General features: G+C 35.5%; 1 protein-coding gene across 3 annotated transcripts in view; it reads right to left on the bottom strand.

Annotated features, from left to right (window-relative positions):
* LOC150097100 (VPS35 endosomal protein-sorting factor-like) overlaps window positions 1-15,626 on the bottom strand; it is a 386,078-nt gene that overhangs the window by 213,896 nt on the left and 156,556 nt on the right. For all 3 annotated transcript variants that reach the window (XM_090406834.1, XM_090406831.1, XM_090406832.1), the window contains one exon: window positions 2,576-2,692. In XM_090406834.1, coding sequence (XP_090262960.1) covers window positions 2,576-2,692 — 117 coding nt within the window. The remainder of the gene's footprint in view (window positions 1-2,575; window positions 2,693-15,626) is intronic.

The raw sequence follows: 15,626 nt of genomic DNA, 5'->3' as shown, positions 1-15,626 counted from the left end.
TCTACAAATGCCTCATTCTGATGATTAAAATATTGATGTACTGATGCATGTTCATAAATGAAATTAATAAACTGCTATGATGATTCAAAATAAGCTTCGTAAAGCTAGAATTTAAAGTCTTAGCCAAGCAGGGAGAAAGCTTAATCAATGCTTTATAATTAAATGTTGAAGTATTAAATTTTTTTAAATGGATATCTATAATTACAAGGGTGGTCTGAAAAGTTCTAGGCCTAATAATGAAAAAAACCAAATTTATAATTTCAAAATTATTTTTATTTTTCAACATAATCTCCCGTAAGAATAATACATTTATTCCAGTGATGCTCCAGCCCCATTATCCTGTCCCTGTTATGGTTCTCAGTTAAGATCTGCAAAATATCCCTCTACAGCTGTAATCTCCTCTTGATTCAAAGAAGAATGTTGACCAGCAAGGAAGAGTTTTAGTTTTGGGAAGAGATAGAAGTCAGAGGGAGCCAAATCTGGGGAATAGGGTGTATGTTCCAACAATTCATAGTGCAGATCCCTTAATTTTCCCATTGACAACATTTTTGTGGGCAGGTGTATTGTCCTGATGAAAGATGATTTTTTTCTTCTGCAAAATGGGTCTTTTCTCACGAATTTTTTCATCTAGTCTGGTTAAAAGATGTGAATAATATTCTCCGGTTATTGTTTTACCCTTTTCAAGATAATTAATAAACAAACTGCCTTTAGCATCCCAAAACACTGATGCCATGATCTTTCCTGATGATGGAACCGACTTTGTCTTCTTTGGCGATGAACAACAGGCATCTGTCCACTGTTTTGACAGCTGCTCATCCATAGTAATAAATCGATGCACAAAATCAGTTTTATTCTTGTTAAAACGCTCCAAGCACTATTCAAAGATTTTCAAGCGCGTGCATTTTTCATCTTTGTGAGTAAGTGTGGCACCCATCTTGTACAATGCTTTTCATTTGCAATTCTTCATGCAAAATATATCCTACACATTCTTTTGAAATGCCTATAGTCTCAGCAATTTCATGCACTTTGACTTGCTGGTGTCATCCAATACCATATCGTGCACTTGATCAATGATTTTTGGTGTTGTTACACTTTTTGGATGTCCTTCATGTGGATCATCTTCAAGGCTAGTACAGCCATGTTTAAACTCGGTAGCCCATTTCTTAATTGTTGAAAACGAAAAAGAAGAATGCTCATAAACTTTTATGAACTTTGAATGAATTTCTTTTGGTTTTAAACCTTCTTTTACAAAGAATTTTATAACAACACAATACTCAAATTTATCCATTTCAAGGGGTACAGAAAATACTTTTTCTTCAGACAGCTTTATAAAACAAATTACTTGATAGAATGACTTGCAACTTCACATGGATACTTATGACAGATGCACCAACTTTGAAAAAAAAAAACAATTTTGTTGATAGTGTTGCCATCTATGGTTGAGGCCAAGAACTTTTCAGACCACCCTCGTAAATAATACATAATAAATTATTAAATAAAACATATATATTTAAAAGTGAATAATCAGCAAATATAATATTAATTAAAATAGATTCTCCAGAGCAAGAGTTTATATATCATTAAATAAAAAAAGACAACATTTAGTGGACGTAAAGATGAGGTGTTAAAACATGAGCCAGCTGATCTGGTTGATCAAGTGAATAGCATACCTGCTCTCCAACCAACAAGTCGTGAGTTTGAGTCCCACTGTGGGCATGGGTGTTTGTAAAAGCCTGCTTTAGACAAGCTTGTATAGCTCCTTGAGTTAATAATTCTTGTTAAAAAAGCCTATTAAAATCAAACACAGAAAGTTGGCGACTTCATTTGAGGCAGTAAGGGATAGCACCAGGTCACTGATTTTGTGGCATTTAATGAATGTCTATATTGTATAAGAAGCATGCAACAGTTACTGTTACAAGGAAAGAAATAGTTTCAATATGACCAATGAAACTGAAAGCACTCATGGTAATTCCAAAAGTTACACAGTAATTCCACACCTGGATTCTCTCATTTTAAAATTTTTCATTGTCAGAGATACTTGTAATCATGATTTTCCTTCTCACACAGGAAAATCACATTGCAAACCCAACAACTCTTTTAAGAAGGATTTGACAATTCTGTCAAAGTTGCAAATTTCACTCTCTTCTGAAAAATTCAAACTCATAACAGGGGTAAAGAAAAAAGCCTCATACCACCACATTAGTGCACAATACAAAATTTTTGTGACTACTGGACTTGATAGAATAAATATGCTCATTTTCTGTCAATGCTGTTCATTCCTGGTTTTATTTCAGCTGTATTGTCAATTTTTCTGCATGCAATATAAGCACTTCTTATCATTTGAATTCAGTAGGAATCAGTGAATTTAAATACTTATGCAAGGATAATGTCACACAGAACTGAAATACACACAAATATAATTCAAAATAAATTCCTAAAAATATGAATTAATTCATGTATGTAAGATAAAGTAAAAGGCTACATAAGATTAAAAGAAGTAAATGTGTGATTTAATATTACAATCACTATCTTATGAATAAATCAAAATGAAAAGCAAAAGAAACTTAAAACATACCGATGGATTTTTTAGTTTTGTAACTATCCTCCATACTTCATTCAATACTTGTAGTCGTAGGCTCTCTGGAGGATCGGCTACAACAAGACACAAACCCAATGTACGGAACAGAAGGTGCTAGGGAGAAAAACGATTCTTGTCATGATATATTTCAGTATGTCTTCAAATGTGTCCCATGAAACCCAAATTAACTTTATGGTTATCAGGCCCATAGAGGGGGGGCCATGGACAGACATTAGTTCTGTTTTAGTTACAATTTGAGCTTTTTCCCCACAATTATTTAGTTTAGTACTATGTCTGCTTTCTTTAATTTACACAAAAACACAAGAAAATAAGTAAATAATATTTATTTAAAGCCATATATTTCAGCCTGATTATTACAGGTCATCATCAGTGGCAATGATAATGTCCTTCATTACTAGTGTTCAAGTTTGGCATGCTTTTCAGGGAATCAAGTTTGCTGTTTTATACTGTCCACACTCCACAAAGAATGCAGCAGAGAGAGAGAGAGACATGTGGCAGAATAGATGCAAAAATATCTTTACACGTATGTTACAAATGCTATTTAGCAGTGTTGTAGAAATGTGGAGGAGAATAACAAGAATAAGATACCTTAGAAAACTTATCTATAATAGACTATAAAATAATAAATAGAAACATTAGACGTGAATAAATAATTGATATCAGAGTTCTAACATCAGCTAATATAGGAAATGACTATGCATTACTTACTGGAAAATTAAGATTCTAGAAAACAAAATTCCAAAAAGTAATACCAATTAATAAGTTTATGGAAAAAAGTTTAAGGGAGAACTGTTACAGGAAGAAAGTATACACTGTTACAGAAGAATAGAAGAACAGGTTAACAAAAACAGTTTTAATGAAAACACAGAAATGAATCAAAGCTGGAAACACTTTAAAAAATAATATGAAACAAAACTTACAAAGCTGTGCAGAAATGTAACAAAACTTATGCAAAACAGCATGAAGCCTTGGTGACAGAGGGGAGAGGTGAAAATACCTCTTCCCCCCAGAGAAGATTAAACTACTGGCACAAAAGAAGACTTCTTTTAGCATTAAATTAAAGATGCCAATAAATGATATTATATTCTGGTTTAATCCTATATTAAAGTGTAAGCAAAGAAAGTTTGCATGTGAAGTATCTTCATGACTAGGCTACTTGTATATAGAGATGACTAATGACTTCACATTAATTAGCTTTGTATACAATATTGCAAGGCACACATCCTTTCAGGTGTGTATAATGCTATGTATTATGAGACGGGCATCCCATCAGTGGGAGCCAGACCCAGAAGAGATACAAAGGTTGAAGTAATGCAGAACACATATTTCTCATATACTATTCTAATGAAACATAAATGAAACAAATCCAATGAAGAAAAGTATAGCAGATATAAAATCTTAAGAAATGAACTAGTAATAAAATCTGAAAAATAAAAAGAGAATTCTGGAGTAACAATTCAAAACAATTTAAACACAACTTGTATAGCACACAGAAGCAAATATAGAGATTAATTAGAAACCAAAGAACTGAATTATATGAGTATATAAATGTACCCTCACAAAAGTATTTGTAAGAACACTTTACTAAATTGTGTGAGAATGAAAAGGAAAAAAAAAAACTTTATCTAAAAACTTCAAATATGATGAAGACTTAGAAATAACATTCCAACAAATAGAAAACATTTTAAGAAAAATTAGAAAAAAACAACTCATTCTTCTTAAAATTTTAAGAAGGAGAGTTGTTACAATATGAAGGAAGAGAAACAATATTTTACTCAACTATTAAAAATATAGTTCGCTTAACTAAAAAAAGTAGTGAAAAGAAAAATAACAACATAGACAGTAAAACCTATCAGATATATCTATATAAATAATAAACATGTTATAAGTCACTGCAATAATGAAAAAAAGAAATTAGAGTGATTCATTAGGTAAACTATCTGAAAACAAAAGCTTAAATAGTTCAGATCAATTAAGCACTATTAAAAAAATTAAAACACTTAGGAAAATTGTAAGAAAAACAAAATTTGATATGATCAGATGTGAAAAAATATGCAAAGAAGTGTTGCTCAACAACCAGTAAATGAATGGATAGCAAACAGGGGAAAAAAAAGAATGGCATGTCAGCAAAAGGAAAGGATATTTAGGAAAATAGACAAATGGAAATCAAGTACTAGAATATGAGTTGGAAGGCCATGAAAATAGTGGAAGGATGGATTGCAATGAACACTACCACAAAAGTTCTAAGATGTTATTTAAGCAAATTCAATAACGAGTGCCAAAAATATTATCATTACATGAGATTTCAAATAAGGAAATATAAATACTGGAAGGGAGAATTAACTACAATAAAAAGAGTGAATATCTAGTGTTTCTGAGAAATAATTATCTAAAGTAGCATACAGGTGATTCTCACTACAGCAGACAGCATTAAAACAAACTCACTCACTACATCAAACTACCAAAAATTATTAAGCCTCACAGTGATATTCTACAGGTAATTCATTGTAGCAAACTATTCACTATAAACAAACTATTCTTGCATTTCCTGTGATAAGAATTAAACTGCACAACTGCTTGAAAAGAAGTCAATGGACACCACAGTATGAGGAACAAATAACCATGGCATCCACCTTAATAATTTCACTGCAGTGATTGCACCACTCCTATGGAGGCATACTTTCCATGAGTGCATGATAACAATCAATGAGAATTTTGGATCAATCTTCCTGAAGGCATGTAATGAAGTCCTGGGCTGTCCCTTGACCTCACCCAACACTCCAGTTCATCCCACAGATATTCAATAGGGTTGAGATTGAGATTCTGTGGAGGCCAGTCAAGTGTAATGGCGTTCATGTCCATATACCATGCAGTGTAACTGCACAGTTTGTGGACATGAACCATATCATACCGTATCATAAGACTATAAGTCTTATAATATGGTGCATTGTTTTGCTGAAAGATAATGGTCAGTTCCGTAGAAATGCCAAAAACTAAGAAGCATTGTATTGTCCAGAATGTTCAGCTACCTCTTGGAGTTCAATGTTTGTGGCACCACAAACAAATGTCAGAAGCTAAATCAGGAAAAACAGGACTATACCATCACACCACCACCACCTCTGAATTTCATAGTTGGGGTTATGCACTCTGGTAAGAGATGTTCACTAGGCATCTGCCACACCAGTCCATCTGCTTGGTAGATGGTATAGCATGATTTGTTACTCCACAACACAGCTTTCCTAATTTCATCCCACTGCACATACTCTTTGCACGACTGAAGACAATGATGCATATCGGTTCAGTTATGTGGGACTTGCATATTGCAATCCTACCATGAAAACCCATGTTATGAGCTTCAGTTCTGAATATTTTTGTGCAGATTCGTGTTGCGATCAATTCCCAGAACTCTGAACTCAATGTATCGGCCAATGAATGGCAGTTTTTATATATCATCCTTTGTAACACTTCATGGTCACGTTCGGTGAGTGTGATGGATCATCCACTGCAGGTAGCACTTGCAGTTGAGTTGACGCCATGTGCTTCCATCGCAATATGATATCACTGATTGTTGACCTGGGTTGGCCAATTTGTCAACAATTTGCCAAACAGATAGGTGTGCAACATGGCAACCTATCACAATGCTTCTTTCAAATTCCCTCTGTTCTCTTCTTGCAGCCATTTCACCCAGACACAGTTGCACTAACTTGGGAGCATCATGTTCCTCAAATTTATACCAGCTACAAATACGTGACTCGTTACATGACATGATGCACCTTGTCCATCGGGGATGTTGCCATTGATTTCTTTCCAAGCAGTGTGTTTGTTTGTGTGTATGTGTGTGTGTGTGTGTGTGTATCTTATTAAATCAAACAGATAAAACTATAATTCACCATAAACAAACTATTCCTGCAGTTCCTATGAGTCGGTTATGATGAGAATCAAATTGTATAATGGAGAAAATAAAGGAATCAAGAATTCTGAACTTAATAAAGAGACGGGAACGTATGTGGAATTATAAGGCAGGTGATTATAATAGTCTTAGACTTCAACTTGGGGAAGTTTCATGGAGGGAGGAATTGGAAGGACAGGATATCATTAGTGCTTGCGAAATTGTGAAGGAATATTAATTAACAGCAATAGCAAGCTGTATTCCACAAGTGAAGAGGACACAATTTGGAGTAAAGTGGATAACAAACAATATTAAACAGGTTGTTTATTATTTTAACGGTATAATAGAACACAGAAACTAAGTAAATAATTGATTTATTAACTTGATGCTGATATTTCGCTGGTATTATAACCAGCATCTTCAGAGCACAAAAACACTGTTTGTCACAATACGCGAGACTAAAACAACATGGTGTACATTAACAAAATTGTAGCAGCAACACAAAGACTAGAGTCCTGATTTTGGCGCCCTCTATCTGGAAAAAAAAAAAAAAAAAAAAAAAAAAAAAAAAACGCTATCATATATTGCTAGAGTCCTAGAAAAGTGCTAGTTTTTCCTTACTATGACTGTCTCCCAGATCTTCGGCAAGTTAATACAGCCATATTTGTTGAGATTTGGAGTGTGTTTTAGGGCTTCTGTCGCCTCTAAGAACAATCTCTCTGATTTATATGGGTTTCTGTGTAGTACTTTTGTGTTTTTCCAGTTGATCCTGTGTGCAGGGGTATCCAGAGCATGGTCTGCTAGGCCCGACTTCCCATAATGATATTTCCGGACGTATCGTTTATGTTCGCTGATGCGGATATTCACAGTTCTTCCTGTTTGACCGTAGTAGGCTTGATTGCATGAGCAGGGTACTTGGTAGACTCCTGGATGTGATAAAGGAGGAATGCTGTCCTTGGGTGAGTGGATGAGGGTGGCTAATTTGCTACATGGTCTGAATGTAAGATTAATTTGCTACATTCAGACCATGTAGCAAATTAGCCACCCTCATCCGCTCACCCAAGGACAGCATTCCTCGGATGACAAATTGGTGATGACAAGAGGCCATCCCTGGAAGTTACGAAAGGAAACTGTGAGCAAGAGGGTGAGGAGTGGTTTCTTTGCATGGAGGGTGGTTGAACCATGGAATACTTTGCTTGATAGAGTGGTGAGAGCAAGAACGGTCAATGAATTTAAGGAGTGGTATGATAGACATTGTGTTTCCTAGGAGGGACCTCCCATGATGAGTCTTGATAGACTTTGTGTTTCTTTGGAAGGACTTCCTGCGATGAGTTTTTTTGACTCCATGGAGGCCTGAATATTAATAATCACATCAGAGAATGTGAATGTGAACAAAGTGTAAACTTTGTCTCCAGAAGAGAAGGATTATACATAATCCCTCTCTTCTGTAGACATACTTATGGACCATACAGATATGAACAGGTGTGGAGTTTTCAGATAGAAAGCAAGATGTGTGAAATTATCAGATGAAAGATTATAAACCACTGAAGATAGTTTTCAAATATACCATGGTTTATTACTACTATAACAAGCCAAAAGGCTATTTTACCCAGTGACATATGTTAATTTTAAGAGAGATGGTAAATCCCATATTTTTCTACAGCTGGGTACGAAACTCGGATCGAAATCTATCGAAATCCTAGAGTTTCATGCCGAAAAAAACTATCGGCAAGCCCAAGTGTAAGTAATCACTTGGGTAGTACAACATCAGGGCAACTCGGAGCAAAGGTGGAGCAAGCTGCGTCACTGTCCTTAATATTCTCTCATAATGTAAAACGCAGCTCCTAGGAGATGAAACTGGTCTGGATAGTGACCTCTTCTCATAATAATGTAAAACAGTAATACATCTCCTAGGAGCTGCGTTTTACATTATGAGAGGATATTAAGGACAGTGGCAGATCTTGCTCCACCTTTGCTCCGAGTTGCCCTGATGTTGTACTACCCAAGTGATTACTTACACTTGGGCTCGCTGATAGTTTTTTCGGCATGAAACTCTAGGATTTCAATGGATTTCGATCCGAGTTTCATACCCGACTGTAGAATAATACAGAATTTACCATCTCCCTTAAAATTAACATATGTTGCCGGTAAAATAGCCTTTTGGCTTGTTATAGTAGTAATAACAATATATAAGTACACCAGTTTAGCAATTCGTTATTAGAGGTATATGTAAGTTCGGTTCACTTAAAACCTTGATATTCCAGGTCTACCTACTCACTGATGAGACCTCAAAAAGGGTTGAAACCGGTCTGAGTAGTGACCTCTTCTCATAATAATGTAAAACAGTAATACATCTCCTAGGAGCTGTGTTTTACATTATGAGAGAATATTAAGGACAGTGGTGGAGTTTGCTCCACCTTTGCTCTGAGTTGCCTTGGTGTTGTACTACCCAAGTGATTACTTACACTTGTGCTCGCCGATAGTTTTTTCGGCATGAAACTCTAGGATTTCGATCCGAGTTTCGTACCCGGCTGTAGAATATAGAATAATACAGGATTTACCATCTCCCTTAAACTTATACCACGGTTTATCAGTTCTTGAAGGAAAAGAAATTGACAGTGGGAACTACTCAAGAAATGTTTAGAATTGTATTCCTAAGGTTAGAAGGATAAACATAATGGGACTGAAATGCATGAATAAAGTCACAGAGTTACGGGAGAAAATGGGCTCTGGAAGAAGGTATAATGGAAGGCAGATGAGAGTGAGAGTTCCTTCTATATCTGTGTTTTATAATCCAAAAAAGAGAAGTGAAGAGAAAAGTTTAAGTCAGTCAGTCAGTAAAAGTGAGATAGAGAGATCTTTGAATAGCCAGTTGCCCTCCTCAAGACAGCATTTGAATTTGTAAGAAGGATTTTGGTATGGCATTCCAAAGTTGGACACATGTCTGTGGTGAGTTAGTAGCTGTACTGTTGAAACAGCATCTTGAACCCATTCTCTGGCAATTTGAGTTTTATCAAAGACAAATTAAACTAAATTGAAGCCCCTTTTACATGAAGGAAGGCAGGATTGTGTTTTCATAGCAATGAAGACAAGGTAACTCTCATCCTATTTGAAGAATATGGTGAAGATGTGTTTCTGTATTTAAGCACTGGGTATAGATCTTGAAGCTCAGGATATTTATGCACTATAAGGTTTGCCAAATGAGTAGAACAGAACTATCAGCAGTAAAACTGAAATTAAGATTTAAGGTTCCTCAGAGTCATTTACTTACATGAGGGAGAGTGCAGGCAAAGTACCGAACCTATAGTATTTCAGCACTGGTGGAGAATATAAACGTCTTTCTATTCTGTGGAGTATATGGCAGCTGAATATAAGAGAATGAAGGATAATACAGAATGAGTGCAAATTTTGGAGCACAACTTTCCAGTAAAACTAGAAAGATACCATCAGGATAAGAAGACTTTTTTTTTTTTTTTGTCATCATCGATTTCCTGATAGGTACCCTCCAGGGGTGTACAGGATATTATGATACTATGACATAAAAAAAGCTACATTATATCTACCTTATTATCAGCAATTTTCCTCCAAATTAATCAGTCATTACTCCATACCTAAATCTTTCCCCCTCTGGGTCCTTTTCCTACCATACTAGTAAACAAAAAACTAGTTTTGCTAATCTTTCTTCTTCCATTCTGTTTTATGTGACCATATCATCTGAGATTAGCTCTGCTCACACATTCCTGAATGCTTCTAACTATTAACTTCATTTTTAATATGATACTACCATTGATACTGTCTGTGCACCCTTATCTCATGATCAATTTAACATTGCACTATCTTCCTGTACCTTCTTCAATTTCAACTGCTGACTTAAAACTCAAATATAGATGATGCATTGTTTGATATAATGTCCCTAATCTTTCTTAAGACTTAAGATCAAAGACTGGAGACCACATATCTGTGGTCCCCAGTCTTTGATCAAAGATTTTATTACTAATGCTCAATACTATTTTCAAACCTAGCCACAGTTCAAAAGCATACAAGGATAACAGTTTATAAAGTTTTGGTAAGACTGCTCTACTGTATGTGAGTGAATTATGGACCATAAGAACTGCAGAAGAAAAAAGAATAGAAATTAGAGAAATTAAATTCCTGTGAAGGACAGCAGGTAATACTCTCTGAGACAAAAAAAAAAAAAAAAAAAGTGCACAGAAATATGTAAAGAACTAAAAATTGACTCAGTACAGGATAAAGTATGTGAATACCAAAAGAAGTAGATTGAACATATCGAAAGAACAATTCAAGAATATCTCCCAAAAAAAAAAAAAAACTCTGATACCACTCGGCTAGAGGATATAGAAGTCAGGGAAGACTATGGAAAAGATGAAATGAGACCAGAACAGGCCACTGAACATAAATCCTTGAAAGGATGATGATGTTTTATTTCCAACTCGGCTCTGCAATCGACGTGTTAAAACAGATTTAAACATCACCTTGTATGTGGAGAGTTTAGAGTTTTGACTAATTTCTCTACATATACAAAATAGCATTCAGTGAGTTGATTACCTACCATATCAGCTTTGCTAATTCTGTTGTCTATTTACATATGTAATTTGAGGTACAGGAAGATAGTTTGATGTTAAATTAGGCTTGAGACAAGGGTGCACAGACAGTATCAATGGCAATATCATATTAAAAAAATGCCAGACCAAAAACAAAGTGAATTATGCAATGTATTAGGAAGAAACTAGACATTTTTAGCATTCAGGAATGTGTGAGCAGAGCTAATCTCAGGCAAAATGGTCACTTAAACAGAATGGAAAAAGAAAGATTAGCCCTTCACTAAAAATTGTGTATAAATAGTTGAAATGTTTTACTTGTTCTATGCATACTCCATTCAGGATGCAGCTGACGTTTTCACTTTTTCTGCCTATTTTTATTGTCTTTGTCTTTTTTATTACTGATTTTCATACCAAACTTATTACAGCAGTTATTTAATTGAGTCAAGAAGTGATATAGACTTAACAACATCTACATAAAACAAACAGATAAGATTAACATCTCCAATTTTGATATCAGGTTTAATGCCACTTTCCTTCATAACGTGACCCATATATACACCATCTGTCCAAAAAGAAACAGAACCTTTGATAGAAAATAAAACAAAGGCCAATTATATAATTATTCAAATCATTTATTTCAATCAATATACTCTCCCTCAGTTTCGATACAGCATTTGGCATGGTCAATTAATGCGTTAAATGAGTTTTTTATATAGGTTTATGGGATACTGTTGAGGGTCATGGTTACTGCCACTTGAACGTTTTCAATGGTGTTGTATCGCTTTCCTTTCATCGGCAAATGAAGTCGAGGGAAGAGAAAGAAGTCTCAGGGTGCTAAATCAGGAGAATACGGCGAGTGATCCAACACACAAATTTGGTATTTGCTCAAAAACTGTCTCACAATGTTCGAACGATGAGATGGTGTATTATTGTGCAAAAGTGACCAGCTGCCTGCATCACGATATTCATGCGTATGTGACAAATTCTTGCTATTGATCACTTCAAAACTTCGAGATAAAACTCACCATTGACCGTTTGGCCAGGCGGAATGAATTCTTTGTGGATAATGCCCTTGGAATCACAGAAACAAATCAGCAATCTTTACTTTTGACTTCTCCAAGTGACTTTTTTTCGGATGCCCCTCTTCTGGTGGTCTCCACTCAGCACTCTGGCACTTTGTTTCGAGCTCATACTCAAAACACCATGTTTTGTCACCAGTAACAATTGTTTCAAGGAAGTTTGAGTCCTTACGAGCAGTTTTAATGAGGTCCTTGCAGTGTTCAATTTGATATATTTTTTGGTTGTCGGTCAACTTGTGGGGAACAAATCACAAATTCAATTTACAAAGGCCCAAACTCTCGGTCAAAATGTTGTGCACAGTTGATTTTGGAATCCCCAATTCATCTTCAATCAATCTCACGGACAATTTCGGGTTTTCTTTGATGAAATCACACACTTTTTGGATATTAACTTCATTCAGTCCAGTTTTGGGAAGGCCTGGCTTTTTGTCATCCTCAAGCATCTCATAACCACTTTGAAATCGCTTAAACCACTGGTAAACTTGAGGACGGGATAAGCATTCATCACCGTATGCTTTTTGAAGCATTTCGATAAAATTTTTACCAAGTTTAACACAAAAATAAATTGCAGCTCTCTGTTTGGAACTCATTTTCCAACCATTCGTCAAAACACACAACAGTTGACACAACACTAATGAAGGTTGCTGCTTTCGACAACAAAAAGATACAACAGGTGGCACCACTAGTTTCTTCTATTTTCAAAAAGTTTGGCTTCTTTTTGGACAGAGGGTGTATGATGAATAATATTGGAAAGAATGTGCATTACACCTAAATTAACATCAAACATCTTCATGTACTCCTTCAATTCTAACTGCTAACTTAAAATTCAAATATACACTACACATTGCTCAATATAATGTACCATTTACATCATATAACTGCATCATTTTGAATAGCTTTATCCTTGGCACCTAGTCATATGCCTTTTCTAGATCTACAAAACTTAAGTATAAATCTTAACTATTTGTCGTAAAATAAAAATCTGACCTTAATAACCTGTATTTGCCCTAAACCCAGAATGTTCTCCAAGATTCTCTTCCATGGTGCCAGCCTGGTTGACCGAGTGGTTAATGTATCCATTCTCTAGCCAAAAGGCTGTGGGTTCGAATCCCGCTGAGGGCATGGATGTTTGTGATTGTCTGTGGAAGCACTAGTGGTGGTGGTGGGCAGTGGATGGTGTTGGTATAGTTGCATTTGGTGGATTGAGTAGTGGAGATGGGGAAGTCAAGTTGGTGCTTTCCCTCGATGAGTCCTTGGACTCCCTGAAGATATCACATAATAATAATAATTTTTCTCAGCCTCTTTTCAAGTATACTTGTTCATATATTCATCTTTTTTCCCTTTTTTTAAAGATGGAAACTATGAGAGCTCTACTCTAATCATCCAGAATTCGACCTTTTGTCTGTCTGAATTATGCAGTGTACTCACTACAAAACTTTTATACCTCCATATATATGAGCATTTCTGGTCGTATGTCGTCAATTCCCACTGACATTTCAAGGTCTTTGATGACTTTTTCTACCTCAAATTCATATATTCTCCGGGTTGCATTCCTACTGAATGTTTTCTACCACCGTGCTTTCCTTGCTTGTTTCATTTATCAATCATTTGAAGTAATTACTCCAGACATCGAAAATATCTTGATCTTCAATTTTCAAGTAATTTTTATCATCTCCGATTCCTTTTACACTTTCAATAGCTTCCAGAATATTTTGCAACCATTCTGATATTTATTTCCAATGTGCTTGCCAAAATCTTCCCATGACTTTGGTTAACTAGTTTGACACAATGCTTCACTTTCTTTATTATTATTATTACTTTATTCACATAACTGATACAAAGTCAAAACACGATATCTTTCACACAACAATCTGACTGGTGATACAGAGAAATTCAGATTCTGCCTAAGAATAGTTTGTCAAGTAGCATTGTAAAATATGGACTGTTCCAAGTAAGGCCATTTTTTCAGATCATATGGGGTCACTTCCTTGATGTTTAATTCTAGTAAATAGTTGGATAGCTTTTTTTTGAAATTGCATCAAGTGCACTGATAACTATTGGGATGATTTTTGTGTGTTTAAGCCAGCCAGCCAACTTTGATTGCCAGATCTCGATATTCAGTAATTTTTTTCAGTTCTTTATTGTTAATGTTATCACTGGGTACAGCAATATCAATAATCCAAACCTGTCGATGTTCAATAATTATGCAGTCAGGTCTATTGTGTTCCAAATGCTGATCAGTTTGTATTCTAAAGATTATTATTATTATTGTATGGGCATCTCCATGGAGTCCAAAGACTCATCTTGGGAAACCCAAACTATTCACACAATCTATCATACCTCTACTTGAAACCAACAACAGACAAAGGTTTCACAACTGACTCTAGCAACCCATTACATTCATTCACAACTCTCCAAGTAAAAAATCTAGCTCTCACACTCCTACTGACCAAACTTTTACTCAACTTCCACTGATGACCACTTGTTCTGTCCCCTCTAGCCAAGTGCTGAAACCTTTCCCCTACATCAATCCTATAAAACCCTTTAAGCAACTTAAATGTTTCTATCATATCCTATCTTTTTTGCCTATCAAACAATCTTTGCAGTCCACACACCCTTAATCAATCATCATAGCAAATGTTCCACAGACTGCTCACTATTTGGGTTGCTAGCCTCTGGTCTCCACCACTTCCTCATTCCCAAGAAACCCAGGAGATCAGACCTGAGCACAGTAATCTAGAACCAGACTTATCAAGGACTTATACAGAGGAATAACAACTTCCTTATGTCTACTTGTTAGTGTGTTCTTCAACAGCCAAGTAATCTTATCTGCTACCTTAGCAACATGTCTTCTAAACTGCAACTCTGTCTACCCCAACCCTTAACTCCCTAGTTTCATCTTTTTCCTGGAGTACAGTTCCATCAATGTGGTACACAACTTGTAACCTATTTATCCGAAAATGCAAAACATTAAATTTCACCATATTAAACTGATATCCATTATCTTTTTCCCCATACTGACAGCCTATTTAAATCATCTTAAATGTACTGTCCTGCAAGCTCTGCACATCACCTTGATTCCCTATTACTGTAACGATTTTGTATCATCTGCAAACAACTGCATATTTCCTTTCAGGTTATTTCCTATGTCATTTATGTACAAACTTAAAAGTAGTGGTTTTAGCATTTAACCTTGTGTCAAACCACTAGTCATCTACTTTTGCCTGGACTCTGCACTTCCGTATACGACTTTTTAATATCTGTCTACCAGTCATTCTCTTATCCCCAAATTTCCCTAATTTGTTTAACAGGGTTCCATGAGGTATTCTATCAAATGATTTTACAAAATTCAGTAGAATCATTGTGCAGCCTTTTCCTTTATCAAACACAGCTGCCACTCTATTATAAAAAGTTAGTAAATTACTAAGGCATGACTGACCCTTCACAAAGCCATGGTGTCCCCTCATACAGTATCATATTTTTATCCACCCATTCTT

This window comes from Typopeltis vanoorti, chromosome 17 (assembly GCF_054136105.1).
Source record: "Typopeltis vanoorti isolate ZY-2024b chromosome 17, IOZ_Tvanoo_1.0, whole genome shotgun sequence".
In the NCBI taxonomy this organism is placed as follows: Eukaryota; Metazoa; Arthropoda; class Arachnida; order Uropygi; family Thelyphonidae; genus Typopeltis; species Typopeltis vanoorti.
Note: the sequence above shows the minus strand (reverse complement) of the source record. Positions and strands in the feature narration are given on the sequence as shown.